Source organism: Salvelinus fontinalis, chromosome 40 (assembly GCF_029448725.1).
Source record: "Salvelinus fontinalis isolate EN_2023a chromosome 40, ASM2944872v1, whole genome shotgun sequence".
NCBI lineage: Eukaryota > Metazoa > Chordata > Actinopteri > Salmoniformes > Salmonidae > Salvelinus > Salvelinus fontinalis.
This window is the reverse complement of record NC_074704.1, coordinates 21195700-21207778: the sequence shown is the minus strand read 5'-3', so window position 1 is coordinate 21207778 and position 12079 is coordinate 21195700. Positions and strand designations below refer to the sequence as shown.

Here is a 12079-nt window from a genome sequence, read left to right as displayed (position 1 = left end):
ATACAGTGTGCCTCAGTGTTAGCGATGATGCTACCATGCAGTGTTCCTCTGTGTTAGCGATGATGCTTGTGTGCCTCAGTGTTAGCGATTATGCTACCGTACAGTGTGCCTCAGTGTTAGCGATTATGCTACCGTACAGTATGCATCAGTGTTAGCAATGATGCTATCGTACAGTGGGCCTCAGTGTTAGCGATTATGCTACCGTACAGTATGATTCCTAATTAGCTGTGTTATCTTTTCTTCTTTAGTGTTGAACCACCGTTTGAAATATTCTACTCCATAAAGACACAATAAAACCACCTTCCAAAACAAATTGCAGCTCGTCATCTTTCTGTCTATCGCCAACTCCTATGGGTGCCTGTGTCGCTCCGAATATCGACAAACACGTTCCATTATCATCTCTCGGGCCTTCCGTCCGTCGTCGCAGTTTACACTTTCAGAAATCAAATCACTTTTGCTTGCTGATTTGGGGATTAGAGAGATTTAAATGCTGAGTTGTATCTACTAACTAGCCGTTGAGGATATGTAGCCATTTAGGGTAGTGAGCTCTGAGCTGCCAGTAGTGACTGCCCGTCCTCATTGCCCTCAGTATTTACTGGCAGACTGTGTGCTGTACGTGTATGTGCCTGCGTGCGAGAGAGTGTTTGTCCATGGATATGAATGATTGAGCCAGTTGTGTGTGTGTGTGTGTGTGTGTGTGTGTGTGTGTGTGTGTGTGTGTGTGTGTGTGTGTGTGTGTGTGTGTGTGTGTGTGTGTGTGTGTGTGTGTGTGTGTGTGTGTGTGTGTGTGTGTGTGTGTGCGGGGAGGCTGTTAATCAGACATCCCTGACAACAGATGAATATGGATGTGCCTTGAGAGAGCATCAAATAGTCATTTACTCCCTGGCGCTTTATAGTGCCTCGCCACAACCAACCAACCAGGACATCACTCGCAGCTATTGTCACAAACACACACAGAAACAGATAGCCAAAGGTACGCACTGCATACACGCGTTCGTAAATCCACCCGCGTACTTATACATCCACCGGCTATACGCATCGACTGGCGTGCAATCCCACAGGAAATGATGAGTGCCGACAGTCAGTCATAAAATCAACACGATGATCTGCTCACTCTCCTGGTCTCACTCCCCTTGTATGGTGTTAAGTCAGAGGTGTTCTACACCATCCACTGAACTAATGCTGTGAAGAGACAGCGACATCAGTAGGTAGATGACCACCTCACCCGTACCTGTGCCAGATGGTGAGTCACAATCTACTATGATCATGCATGTGTATGTGTGTGTGCCTTTGCCTCTGTATTTGTGTGTGTGTGTGTTTTCTACTACACCTGCTTACATCAACACTGTGATTCACGGTGCCGGTAACACTCTCTCCCGACCCTCCATCTCTCCTCTGCCCACTGTTAGCCCATCCCTCAGTCTGGCCCAATGGCCATGAGCCTCCATAGAAATATCTCCTCCCAAACCCATTTACTACAAATAATGGGGGTGAATCTGTGAGCTAAATCATAGTGAATCAGATCTGTTTGGATAGCCTGAGACTGATAGGTCCATCTATGGGGTACCACTGGATCCCTCGTAATGTGTGCCCACAGACTCGCTTGTAATGTATTAGTGTGTGTATGTCAATGTGAATGTGTGTTGTGGCTAGCCATTGAAGTCTTTGAAGTCTGTGTTTAGTGCAGTGGGATTCATTGTATCTTTATTTTTTTCTCTCTATCTTTCTTTCTTACCCTCTCTCTCTCGCGCACTTTATCTCTCTCTTTCTTCCCCTCTCACTCTCTTCCCCTCTTTCACTCTCTTTCACTCTCTCACTCTCTTCCATTCTCTCTCACTCTCTTCCCCTCTCTCTATCATTTTATTACACTCTCCCTCTCTCCTGCTGCTGTAATGTAATATGATGCCCTCCAGGGTCACAGAGCCCAGCTCTTTCATGTCAGACAGGCCGCATCAAACGGCCGCACTGAGCAGAGCGCTCCTTCTCTCTCTTGCACACAGCTTTACCTCTCTCTTTACCTCTCTCTGCCCTTTTGTTCCTGCCCTCCCGCCTAGCTCTCTTTCACTCGTCTTTCTGTCCCTGCTGTCTTTTGACTCCTCCAGATGCGTTCAATCCTTCTCACTATCCCTCTCTGTTTTTCCTCTCTCCCACTCTCTCTCTCTGTTTCTCCCACTCTCTCTCTCTGTTTTTCCCTCTCTCTCCCCCTCTCTCTGTTTTTCCCTCTCCCCCCCCTCTCTGTTTTTCCCTCTCTCTCCCTCTCTCTGTTTTTTCCTCTCTCTCCCCCTCTCTGTTTTTCCCTCTCTCTCCCCCTCTCTCTGTTTTTCCCTCTCTCTCCCTCTCTCTGTTTTTTCCTCTCTCTCCCCCTCTCTCTGTTTTTCCCTCTCTCTCCCCCTCCCTCTGTTTTTCCCTCTCTCTCCCTCTCTCTGTTTTTTCCTCTCTCTCCCCCTCTCTCTGTTTTTCCCTCTCTCTTCCTCTCTGTTTTTTCCTCTCTCTCCCCCTCTCTCTGTTTTTCCCTCTCTCCCTCTCTCTCTGTTTTTCCCTCTCTCCCCCTCGCTCTGTTTTTCCCTCTCTCTCCCCCTCTCTCTGTTTTTCCCTCTCTCTCCCTCTCTCTCTGTTTTTCCCTCTCTCTCCCTCGCTCTCTGTTTTTCTCTCTCTCTCCATCTCTCTCTGTTTTTCCCTCTCTCTCTCCCTCTCTCTCTGTTTTTCTCTCGCTCCCTCTCTCTCTGTTTTTCTCTCGCTCCCTCTCTCTCTGTTTTTCCCTCTCTCCCCCTCTCTGTTTTTCCCTCTCTCCCCCTCTCTGTTTTTTCCTCTCTCCCCCTTTCTCTCTGTTTTTCCCTCTCTCCCCCTCTCTCTCTGTTTTTCCCTCTCCCTCTCTCTCTCTGTTTTTCCCTCTCTCCCCCTTTCTCTCTGTTTTTCCCTCTCTCTCTCCCTCTCTCTCTGTTTTTCTCTCTCTCCCTCTCTCTCTGTTTTTCCCTCTCTCCCCCTCTCTGTTTTTTCCTCTCTCCCCCTTTCTCTCTGTTTTTCCCTCTCTCCCCCTCTCTCTCTCTGTTTTTCCCTCTCTCTCTCCCTCTCTCTCTGTTTTTCCCTCTCTCCCCCTTTCTCTCTGTTTTCCCTCTCTCTCCCCCTCTCTCTCTGTTTTTCCCTCTCTCTCCCCCTCTCTCTCTGTTTTTCCCTCTCTCCCCCTCTCTCTCTGTTTTTCCCTCTCTCCCCCTCTCTCTCTGTTTTTCCCTCTCTCCCTCTCTCCCCCTCTCTCTGTTTTTCCCTCTCCTCCCCTTTCTCTCTCTGTTTTTCCCTCTCTCTTCCCCTGTCTCTGTTTTTCCCTCTCCCTCCCCCTGTCTCTGTTTTTCCCTCTCCCTCCCCCTTTCTCTCTCTGTTTTTCCCTCTCTCTCCCCCTCTCTCTCTGTTTTTCCCTCTCCCCCTCTCTCTCTGTTTTTCCCTCTCCCCCTCTCTCTCTGTTTTTCCCCCTCTCCCCCTCTCTCTCTGTTTTTCCCTCTTTCCCTCTCTCTCTGTTTTTCCCTCTCTCCCTCTCTCTCTGTTTTCCCTCTCTCCCTCTCTCTCTGTTTTCCCTCTCTCCCCTCTCTCTCTGTTTTTCCCTCTCTCCCCCTCTCTCTGTTTTTCTCTCTCTCCCTCTCTCCCCTCTCTCTGTTTTTCCCTCTCTCTCCCCCTTTCTCTCTCTGTTTTTCCCTCTCTCTCCCTCTCTCTCTGTTTTTCCCTCTCTCTCCCCCTTTCTCTCTCTGTTTTTCCCTCTCTCTCCCCCTCTCTCTCTGTTTTTCCCTCTCTCCCCCTTTCTCTCTCTCTGTTTTCCCTCTCTCTCTCGGTCTCCTACTCCGCTCACCTTGAACATCTTCATAAGCATCATGCTGAGTAAACAACGCTAAAGCTAAACTCAAACGCATCAAACCCTAGAGCTGAACACCTTAACTCCACTTGTCCCTGTTCAGTGTTATGCATCTAGCATCTCCTCGCTACCCTTGCAACAATAAAAGGACATTAACACACACACACACCCACGCTCTCACACACAGATTCACACACTCCGTGAGAGAGCGTGGTCCCACGGGGACAGCTGGAGGAGGGTGTGTGTGGAGAGTGTGGCAGTACTGTAATCCGGGGCCGGATGCAGAGAGCCCAGTTGTTCTTGTCACACCGCCACCTCTTCATCAATCATGTCACAGTTAGCGTCACACAGCGTCAGGCCAGTCCCAGGGCGCACACACACACAATGATTATTATATACACACACACAAATGTTACGCACACACACACACACACACACACACAGTACACACACAGAAGCGAAGCCGTAAACGGCACACCACCATATTCACAACACCCGCGCAAACACACCACTTCTAGCTATTTTGATGACACTTAGGCGTGCACCCCATTTTCCCTGAGCACTTGTTATATTACGATGCGTATCTAGTTGTATGAATGATCCTTTACCTCGGTCGTGATCCGTCTAGCTAGTTGTTATTGAGCTCAAGTGTTTATTACAGGGACAGCAGGAGAAATGAGGGCATAGCTTGTTCAATATATTTACTGGGAAAACATGTACGGTGAAACTCCACTCAAAACATCATTATACAACTCCCTCAGCAAGGATACGGTCTGTGAGCAAAACAAATTATGAAAGTGAAGTGAAATTGAGATCAACAGACGAAGCTGGTTCCTTGTTGCATATTTTTGAAATCACTTTGCTCTCCCGTTTCGGTGTCTGGGGCCTTAAGTGTCTCAGGTGTTTGTATACAAGGTTTTGATTGGATTAAAATGAAAGGACCCAGGTGGTGATGCAATACCATCGGCAATGTTCAACAGTGTCGCATGGACACGTACCAACTAATGCTCAGTCATCCAATCAGTTGCTGACTGTGTGTATGGGTGTGTCGTTTCGTGTGCGTGTATTAGGGCATATCCAGTATGTGCCATGGAAATAGAGATCTCTGGGCCATGCCCCCCCTCCTCCCCAACACAAAGGCCAGCCATCATGTCGTGCATCACCGTATGTCCCCTCACCCCGCCAGGCCCCATACAACATGATCCATCCCCCAACGAGGTGAGGTGTGACTGGGAGATTATTAATACTGAAGGGCAGAGCTCCCTAAAAGATGAACCGTCGCCCGCCCTGACTGCCTGACTACCTGCAGAGGAAATGGGAAAGTATTGCAAACGTTTATGGGGGGTGTGTGCGTGTGTGTGTGTGTGTGGCTTCTCATATTTGTAATGCAGGATCCAGGGCTGGGCCAGCCTGCTGTATAGTCTGGTGATGTCTGAGCATGGATAAACAGATCAAATGTGCTGACTCCAGCAGTATGATACGGTGTGGGTGTTTGTGTGGCGGTGTGTGTGTTTATGTGCAGGGGGGATTGTGAGTGTGTCTTGGGGGGGATGTTTGTGTGTGGGTGGGGGGTGGGGAAAGGAAGGGGGGGTTCATGTGTGAATTTTTGTGCCAATGCACACATTTTTGAGTTGACAATCCATATGTGTGTGGGCTTATTTTGTCATTGACATAGTGTGTGTTTTGAGTGCAGCAAGTTGTAAACTCCCATCTGGCAGACGCGAGTGCACTGTAGGCAAATGTGTGTGTGCGCTGTTTGTGTCTGTACGTGTACGCGTATGTGTGTTTTGTGTGATTGTGTGTGTGTGTGTGTGTGTGTGTGTGTGTGTGTGTGTGTGTGTGTGTGTGTGTGTGTGTGTGTGTGTGTGTGTGTGTGTGTGTGTGTGTGTGTGTGTGTGTGTGTGTGTGTGTGTGTGTGTGTGTGTGTGTGTGTGTGTGTGTGTGTACGTACCTGTGTGACGACAGGGCCATGTCATTGGCTCCCTCTCTCCAGTGAGTTATCTGGCCCTGTGACACCTCCGCTCCAAATCAATCTCCATCTCTGCCTGGTCATGTCTGCCATTGAACCGTGCCCCGTGTGTTATACTGACATCAAAACTATGTCAAAGGATGCGTTTTGACGCTTTCATTCACTTTTGAAAATATGATTCTCTCCAATAGGCCTTTGAATGTAATTGCTGGCAAAGCAGTTTTCTATTTTCAATGGAAGATGTCAAGGTGCAAGTCATGTGGTTAGCTATTAGGGATGTGTACCAGTAAAGACAACTTTAGTATAGTTTTGTGATGGGGTTAACAAGCTAAGACCACGTTTGAAAGGGGAAGCTAACCTCCGAAATGCGTTTTCACATCTCTAAAGCTGTGTGCCACTGTTGAGGAGGTAAAGTGTGACAAACGACAATCAGAATGATTGGGGGAAGTGCCCAACAGTCTCACAGAGGAGAAGGGGACCGATCAGCATGACGAACTCTGAGACAACTGCCTCAGCAAGTGAAGCAGTGTGGTTGTTCTTGTCAGAATGTCCCTATGTAGGATTCTTTTTGTTATGATTACTCAGTCCCACGCACATCCCATTGAAGCTTTCACAAACGCTACTTCCCCGTCTTTATCAGAAGAGTAACTTATCTTTACCAAAGAGAGTCTTGTTCTGCAACCTCTGATTACCCTCCTGACATTAATCAGTCAGCGCGACTCTAAGACACCCTCACACAGGAAGTGACCCTTTAAACCTTGACACTACTCCTGATGCAACTCCAGGTAATGAAGGGTAGAGCTGGAGGTGTGGGTTGCGTCCAACCAAAATGTCACCCTATTCCCTATAGTGCACTACTTTTCACCAGGTCCCATAGGGCTTTGGTCAAAAGTAGTGCACTATATATGGAATAGGGTGCTACTCGTGGTGAGAGATTCTATGTGAGGTGTAGTGTGACAGAGAATAGAGAGGACTACTTCCTGTATCCTGTTACTGAAGGAAATGTGTTTTCACACAATGGAGTGAATGGAGGTGAGTCATGGCCAGCTGAGAGATTCAGATCCGCTCTGCATTCAGACATAACAGCAGCGATCCCACTCACATGTCGTTCACTCCTTGTTCACTCACACTGCCCATTGTACAGAGATAATGTGACGGGACAGCAGTGGAGAAGGTGGAAAGTTTTAAGTTCCTAGACGTACACATCACGGGAAAACTGAAATGGTCCACCCACACAGACAGTGTGGTGAAGAAGGCGCAACAGCGCCTCTTCAACCTCAGGAGGCTGAAGAAATTTGGCTTGTCACCTAAAACCCTCACAAACTTTTACAGATGCACAATTGAGAGCATCCTGTCGGGCTGTATCACCGCCCACAACCGCAAGGCTCTCCAGAGGGTGGTGCGGTCTGCACAACGCATCACTGGGGGAAAACTACCTGCCCTCCAAACTACCTATCACGAGTCACTTTAATAATGCCACTTTAATAATGTTTGCATATCTTGCATTACTCATCTCATATATATACCACCCTCATGGAGTCTGTTTCTGACCGTTTGAGCAGACACATGCACATTTGTGGCCTGCTGGAAGTCATTTTGCAGGGCTCTGGTAGTGCTCCCCCTTGCACAAAGGTGGAGGTAGCGGTCCTGCTGCTGGGTTGTTGCCCTCCTACGGCCTCCTCCACGTCTCCTGATGTACTGGCCTGTCTCCTGGTAGCGCCTCCATGCTCTGGGAACTACGCTGACAGACACAGCAAACCTTCTTGCCACAGCTCGCATTGATGTGCCATCCTGGATGAGCTGCACTACCTGAGCCACTTGTGTGGGTTGTAGACTCCGTCTCATGCTACCACTAGAGTGAGAGCACCGCCAGCATTCAAAAGTGACCAAAACATCAGCCAGGAAGCATAGGAACTGAGAAGTGGTCTGTGGTCACCACCTGCAGAATCACTCCTTTATTGGGGGTGTCTTGCTAATTGCCTATAATTTCCACCTTTTGTCTATTCCATTTGCACAACAGCATGTGCAATTTATTGTCAATCAGTGTTGCTTCCTAAGTGGACAGTTTGATTTCACAGAAGTGTGATTGACTTGGAGTTACATTGTGTTGTTTAAGTGTTCCATTTATTTTTTTGAGCAGTGTATGTGTGTGTACTGTATTTTATACCATCTATTGCATCTTGCTAATGCTGCTCTGTCATTGCTAATTCATATATTTATATGTATATATTCCATTCCTTTATTTAGATTTGTGTGTATTAGGTAGTTATTGGGGAATTGTTAGGTTACATGTTAGATATTGCTGCACTGTCTGAACTAGAAGCACAAGCATTTTGCTACACTCGCATTAAAATCTGATAACCATGTGTATGTGACCAATAAAATTTGATTTGATTTGACACTGTGTGTGTGTGTGTGTGTTTGTGTTTGTGTGTGTGTGTGTGTGTGTGTGTGTGTGTGTGTGTGTGTGTGTGTGTGTGTGTGTGTGTGTGTGTGTGTGTGTGTGTGTGTGTGTGTGTGTGTGTGTGTGTGTGTGTGTGTGTGTGTGTGTGTGTGTGTGATACATTAGTCAATCCCCATTGAACCTTCCTTCAGCATCAGCCGTACGAACACATCCCTTTCTCATCACTGACCATGTCTACTTCTAATAGCTTACGTACCCTTTAGCATGAGTTATAATAGCTAATATGCCTTCTAGTACTCAGGTACCACTTCTTCCACTGATCTGAGTGCTGCCTCTCCCCTCAGGAGACACAGCAGCGTCTCCTCTCCGTCTGTCTACCGCTGACCTGGGGTCAGCTTTCTGTGATGTCTCCTCTCTGTCTCCCATTATAGGTCTATTTTCTATTATGCTCTGTCTGTTATCACCTGGTCAGCACATTGACCCCTTACAGTGTCTGATTGTAATGGACAGCAACCCTGATCCCATTCATTTCCCTTTTCCGTCTTTCTCCTTCTTCGTCTCTCTCCCTCCCTTCCTCCCTCTCTCTCTCCTCTCTCTCTCTTTTTCTCCAGTTTACTGGAAATGTCTTCTCAGGCGATATCAGTGCAAATTGCATATTAGGTCACTGTAAGCCCTGGCGGATACTATTGAAAGTTACGATAGCTGGTATACCAGGCCAGCTCCTGATACTATTGAAGGTTGTAATAGCTGGTATACCAGGCCAGCTCCTGATACTATTGAAGGTTATGATAGCTGGTATACCAGGCCAGCTCCTGATACTATTGAAGGTTATAATAGCTGGTATACCAGGCCAGCTCCTGATACTATTGAAGGTTGTAATAGCTGGTATACCAGGCCAGCTCCTGATACTATTGCAGGTTATGATAGCTGGAATACCAGGCCAGCTCCTGATACTATTGAAGGTTATGATAGCTGGTATACCAGGCCAGCTCCTGATACTATTGCAGGTTATGATAGCTGGTATACCAGGCCAGCTCCTGATACTATTGAAGGTTATGATAGCTGGTATACCAGGCCAGCTCCTGATACTATTGAAGGTTATGATAGCTGGTATACCAGGCCAGCTCCTGATACTATTGAAGGTTATGATAGCTGGTATACCAGGCCAGCTCCTGATACTATTGAAGGTTATGATAGCTGGTATACCAGGCCAGCTCCTGATACTATTGAAGGTTATGATAGCTGGTATACCAGGCCAGCTCCTGATACTATTGAAGGTTATGATAGCTGGTATACCAGGCCAGCTCCTGATACTATTGAAGGTTATGATAGCTGGTATACCAGGCCAGCTCCTGATAATATTGAATGTTATGATAGCTGGTATACCAGGCCAGCTCCTGATACTATTGAAGGTTATGATAGATGGTATACCAGGCCAGTTCCTGATACTATTGAAGGTTACGATAGCTGGTATACCAGGCCAGCTCCTGATACTATTGAAGGTTATGATAGCTGGTATACCAGGCCAGCTCCTGATACTATTGAAGGTTACGATAGCTGGTATACCAGGCCAGCTCCTGATACTATTGAAGGTTACGATAGCTGGTATACCAGGCCAGCTCCTGATACTATTGAAGGTTACGATAGCTGGTATACCAGGCCAGCTCCTGATACTATTGAAGGTTATGATAGCTGGTATACCAGGCCAGCTCCTGATACTATTGAATGTTATGATAGCTGGTATACCAGGCCAGCTCCTGATACTATTGAAGGTTACGATAGCTGGTATACCAGGCCAGCTCCTGATACTATTGAAGGTTATGATAGCTGGTATACCAGGCCAGCTCCTGATACTATTGAAGGTTATGATAGATGGTATACCAGGCCAGCTCCTGATACTATTGAAGGTTACGATAGCTGGTATACCAGGCCAGCTCCTGATACTATTGAAGGTTATGATAGCTGGTATACCAGGCCAGCTCCTGATACTATTGAAGGTTACGATAGCTGGTATACCAGGCCAGCTCCTGATACTATTGAAGGTTATGATAGCTGGTATACCAGGCCAGCTCCTGATACTATTGAAGGTTATGATAGCTGGTATAGCAGGCCAGCTCCTGATACTATTGAAGGTTATGATAGCTGGTATACCAGGCCAGCTCCTGATACTATTGAAGGTTACGATAGCTGGTATACCAGGCCAGCTCCTGATACTATTGAAGGTTACGATAGCTGGTATACCAGGCCAGCTCCTGATACTATTGAAGGTTATGATAGCTGGTATACCAGGCCAGCTCCTGATACTATTGAATGTTATGATAGCTGGTATACCAGGCCAGCTCCTGATACTATTGAAGGTTACGATAGCTGGTATACCAGGCCAGCTCCTGATACTATTGAAGGTTATGATAGCTGGTATACCAGGCCAGCTCCTGATACTATTGAAGGTTATGATAGATGGTATACCAGGCCAGCTCCTGATACTATTGAAGGTTACGATAGCTGGTATACCAGGCCAGCTCCTGATACTATTGAAGGTTATGATAGCTGGTATACCAGGCCAGCTCCTGATACTATTGAAGGTTACGATAGCTGGTATACCAGGCCAGCTCCTGATACTATTGAAGGTTATGATAGCTGGTATACCAGGCCAGCTCCTGATACTATTGAAGGTTATGATAGCTGGTATAGCAGGCCAGCTCCTGATACTATTGAAGGTTATGATAGCTGGTATACCAGGCCAGCTCCTGATACTATTGAAGGTTATGATAGCTGGTATAGCAGGCCAGCTCCTGATACTATTGAAGGTTATGATAGCTGGTATACCAGGCCAGCTCCTGATACTATTGAAGGTTATGATAGCTGGTATACCAGGCCAGCTCCTGATACTATTGAAGGTTATGATAGCTGGTATACCAGGCCAGCTCCTGATACTATTGAAGGTTATAATAGCTGGTATACCAGGCCAGCTCCTGATACTATTGAAGGTTATGATAGCTGGTATACCAGGCCAGCTCCTGATACTATTGCTAATGTCTGAAGAGACTTTGGAAATACTTTACTATTTGGGGATGTTGTCTGTTGTAGAATGTGTCGTTTTATGCAAAGCTGATGTACTAATGTGAACTCTTTCTCTCTCCTCAGTGCTGGGAAGTGGACACATCATGAAATGCAAAACACAACAGTGATGCCTGACAAGAAGATACCCGAAGAGCCTTCAACGTGCCTGTTAGTGTGTGAATGTGTTTTTGTGTGCGAGAGAGTGAGTGGGTGCATGAGAGAGATTTACATGAGATTTACAGTGTTTTTATGCATTCTCTTTATATCTACAGTATAGTCTATGGGTATTTCTAAGATTAACAGAATATATTTATATACTGTACTCATGTTTTGGGTTCTTTTTACACAGAAATGCTTTTTATCCTGTAAATAAATCCCAACTGAGCCCTGAATGTATTTATACCACTCTTTATTTACATTTTGGGGGTCAGAGCCAAAGATGTACAGAATTCAGCTAACCTTTCCCCATGTTAGCAAGCTGAGCTGTACAGTAGTTGTACAGTAAAAGGAGTGACGCAAACACTAACTTTTCCCAATTGATTTACAGTATCTGTGGCTCTGTGTGGTTGAGGTGAGAGGGGTTGTTGTAAGTCATAATAGACTTAGGAGTGACTCACACACTTCTTACATCACATCTCTGTGCGGGTGTGTGTGTGTGTGCATGTGCCTGCATTTCTTTGTGTGTGTGTGTGTGTGTGTGTGTGTGTGTGTGTGTGTGTGTGTGTGTGTGTGTGTGTGTGTGTGTGTGTGTGTGTGTGTGTGTGTGTGTGTGTGTGTAATGGCGGTGCGGTGCCTGACTGGGCCCAGG

The 12079-nt window shown here is 46.7% G+C and overlaps 1 protein-coding gene across 2 annotated transcripts in view; it reads left to right on the top strand.

Moving 5' to 3' along the window:
• Positions 1-11663, top strand: part of LOC129839745 (endonuclease V-like) — a 56410-nt gene extending 44747 nt beyond the window's left edge. For both annotated transcript variants that reach the window (XM_055907358.1, XM_055907355.1), the window contains one exon: positions 11356-11663. In XM_055907358.1, coding sequence (XP_055763333.1) covers positions 11356-11379 — 24 coding nt within the window. In that variant the 3' untranslated portion in view covers positions 11380-11663. The remainder of the gene's footprint in view (positions 1-11355) is intronic.
• Positions 11664-12079: the final 416 nt, after the last annotated feature.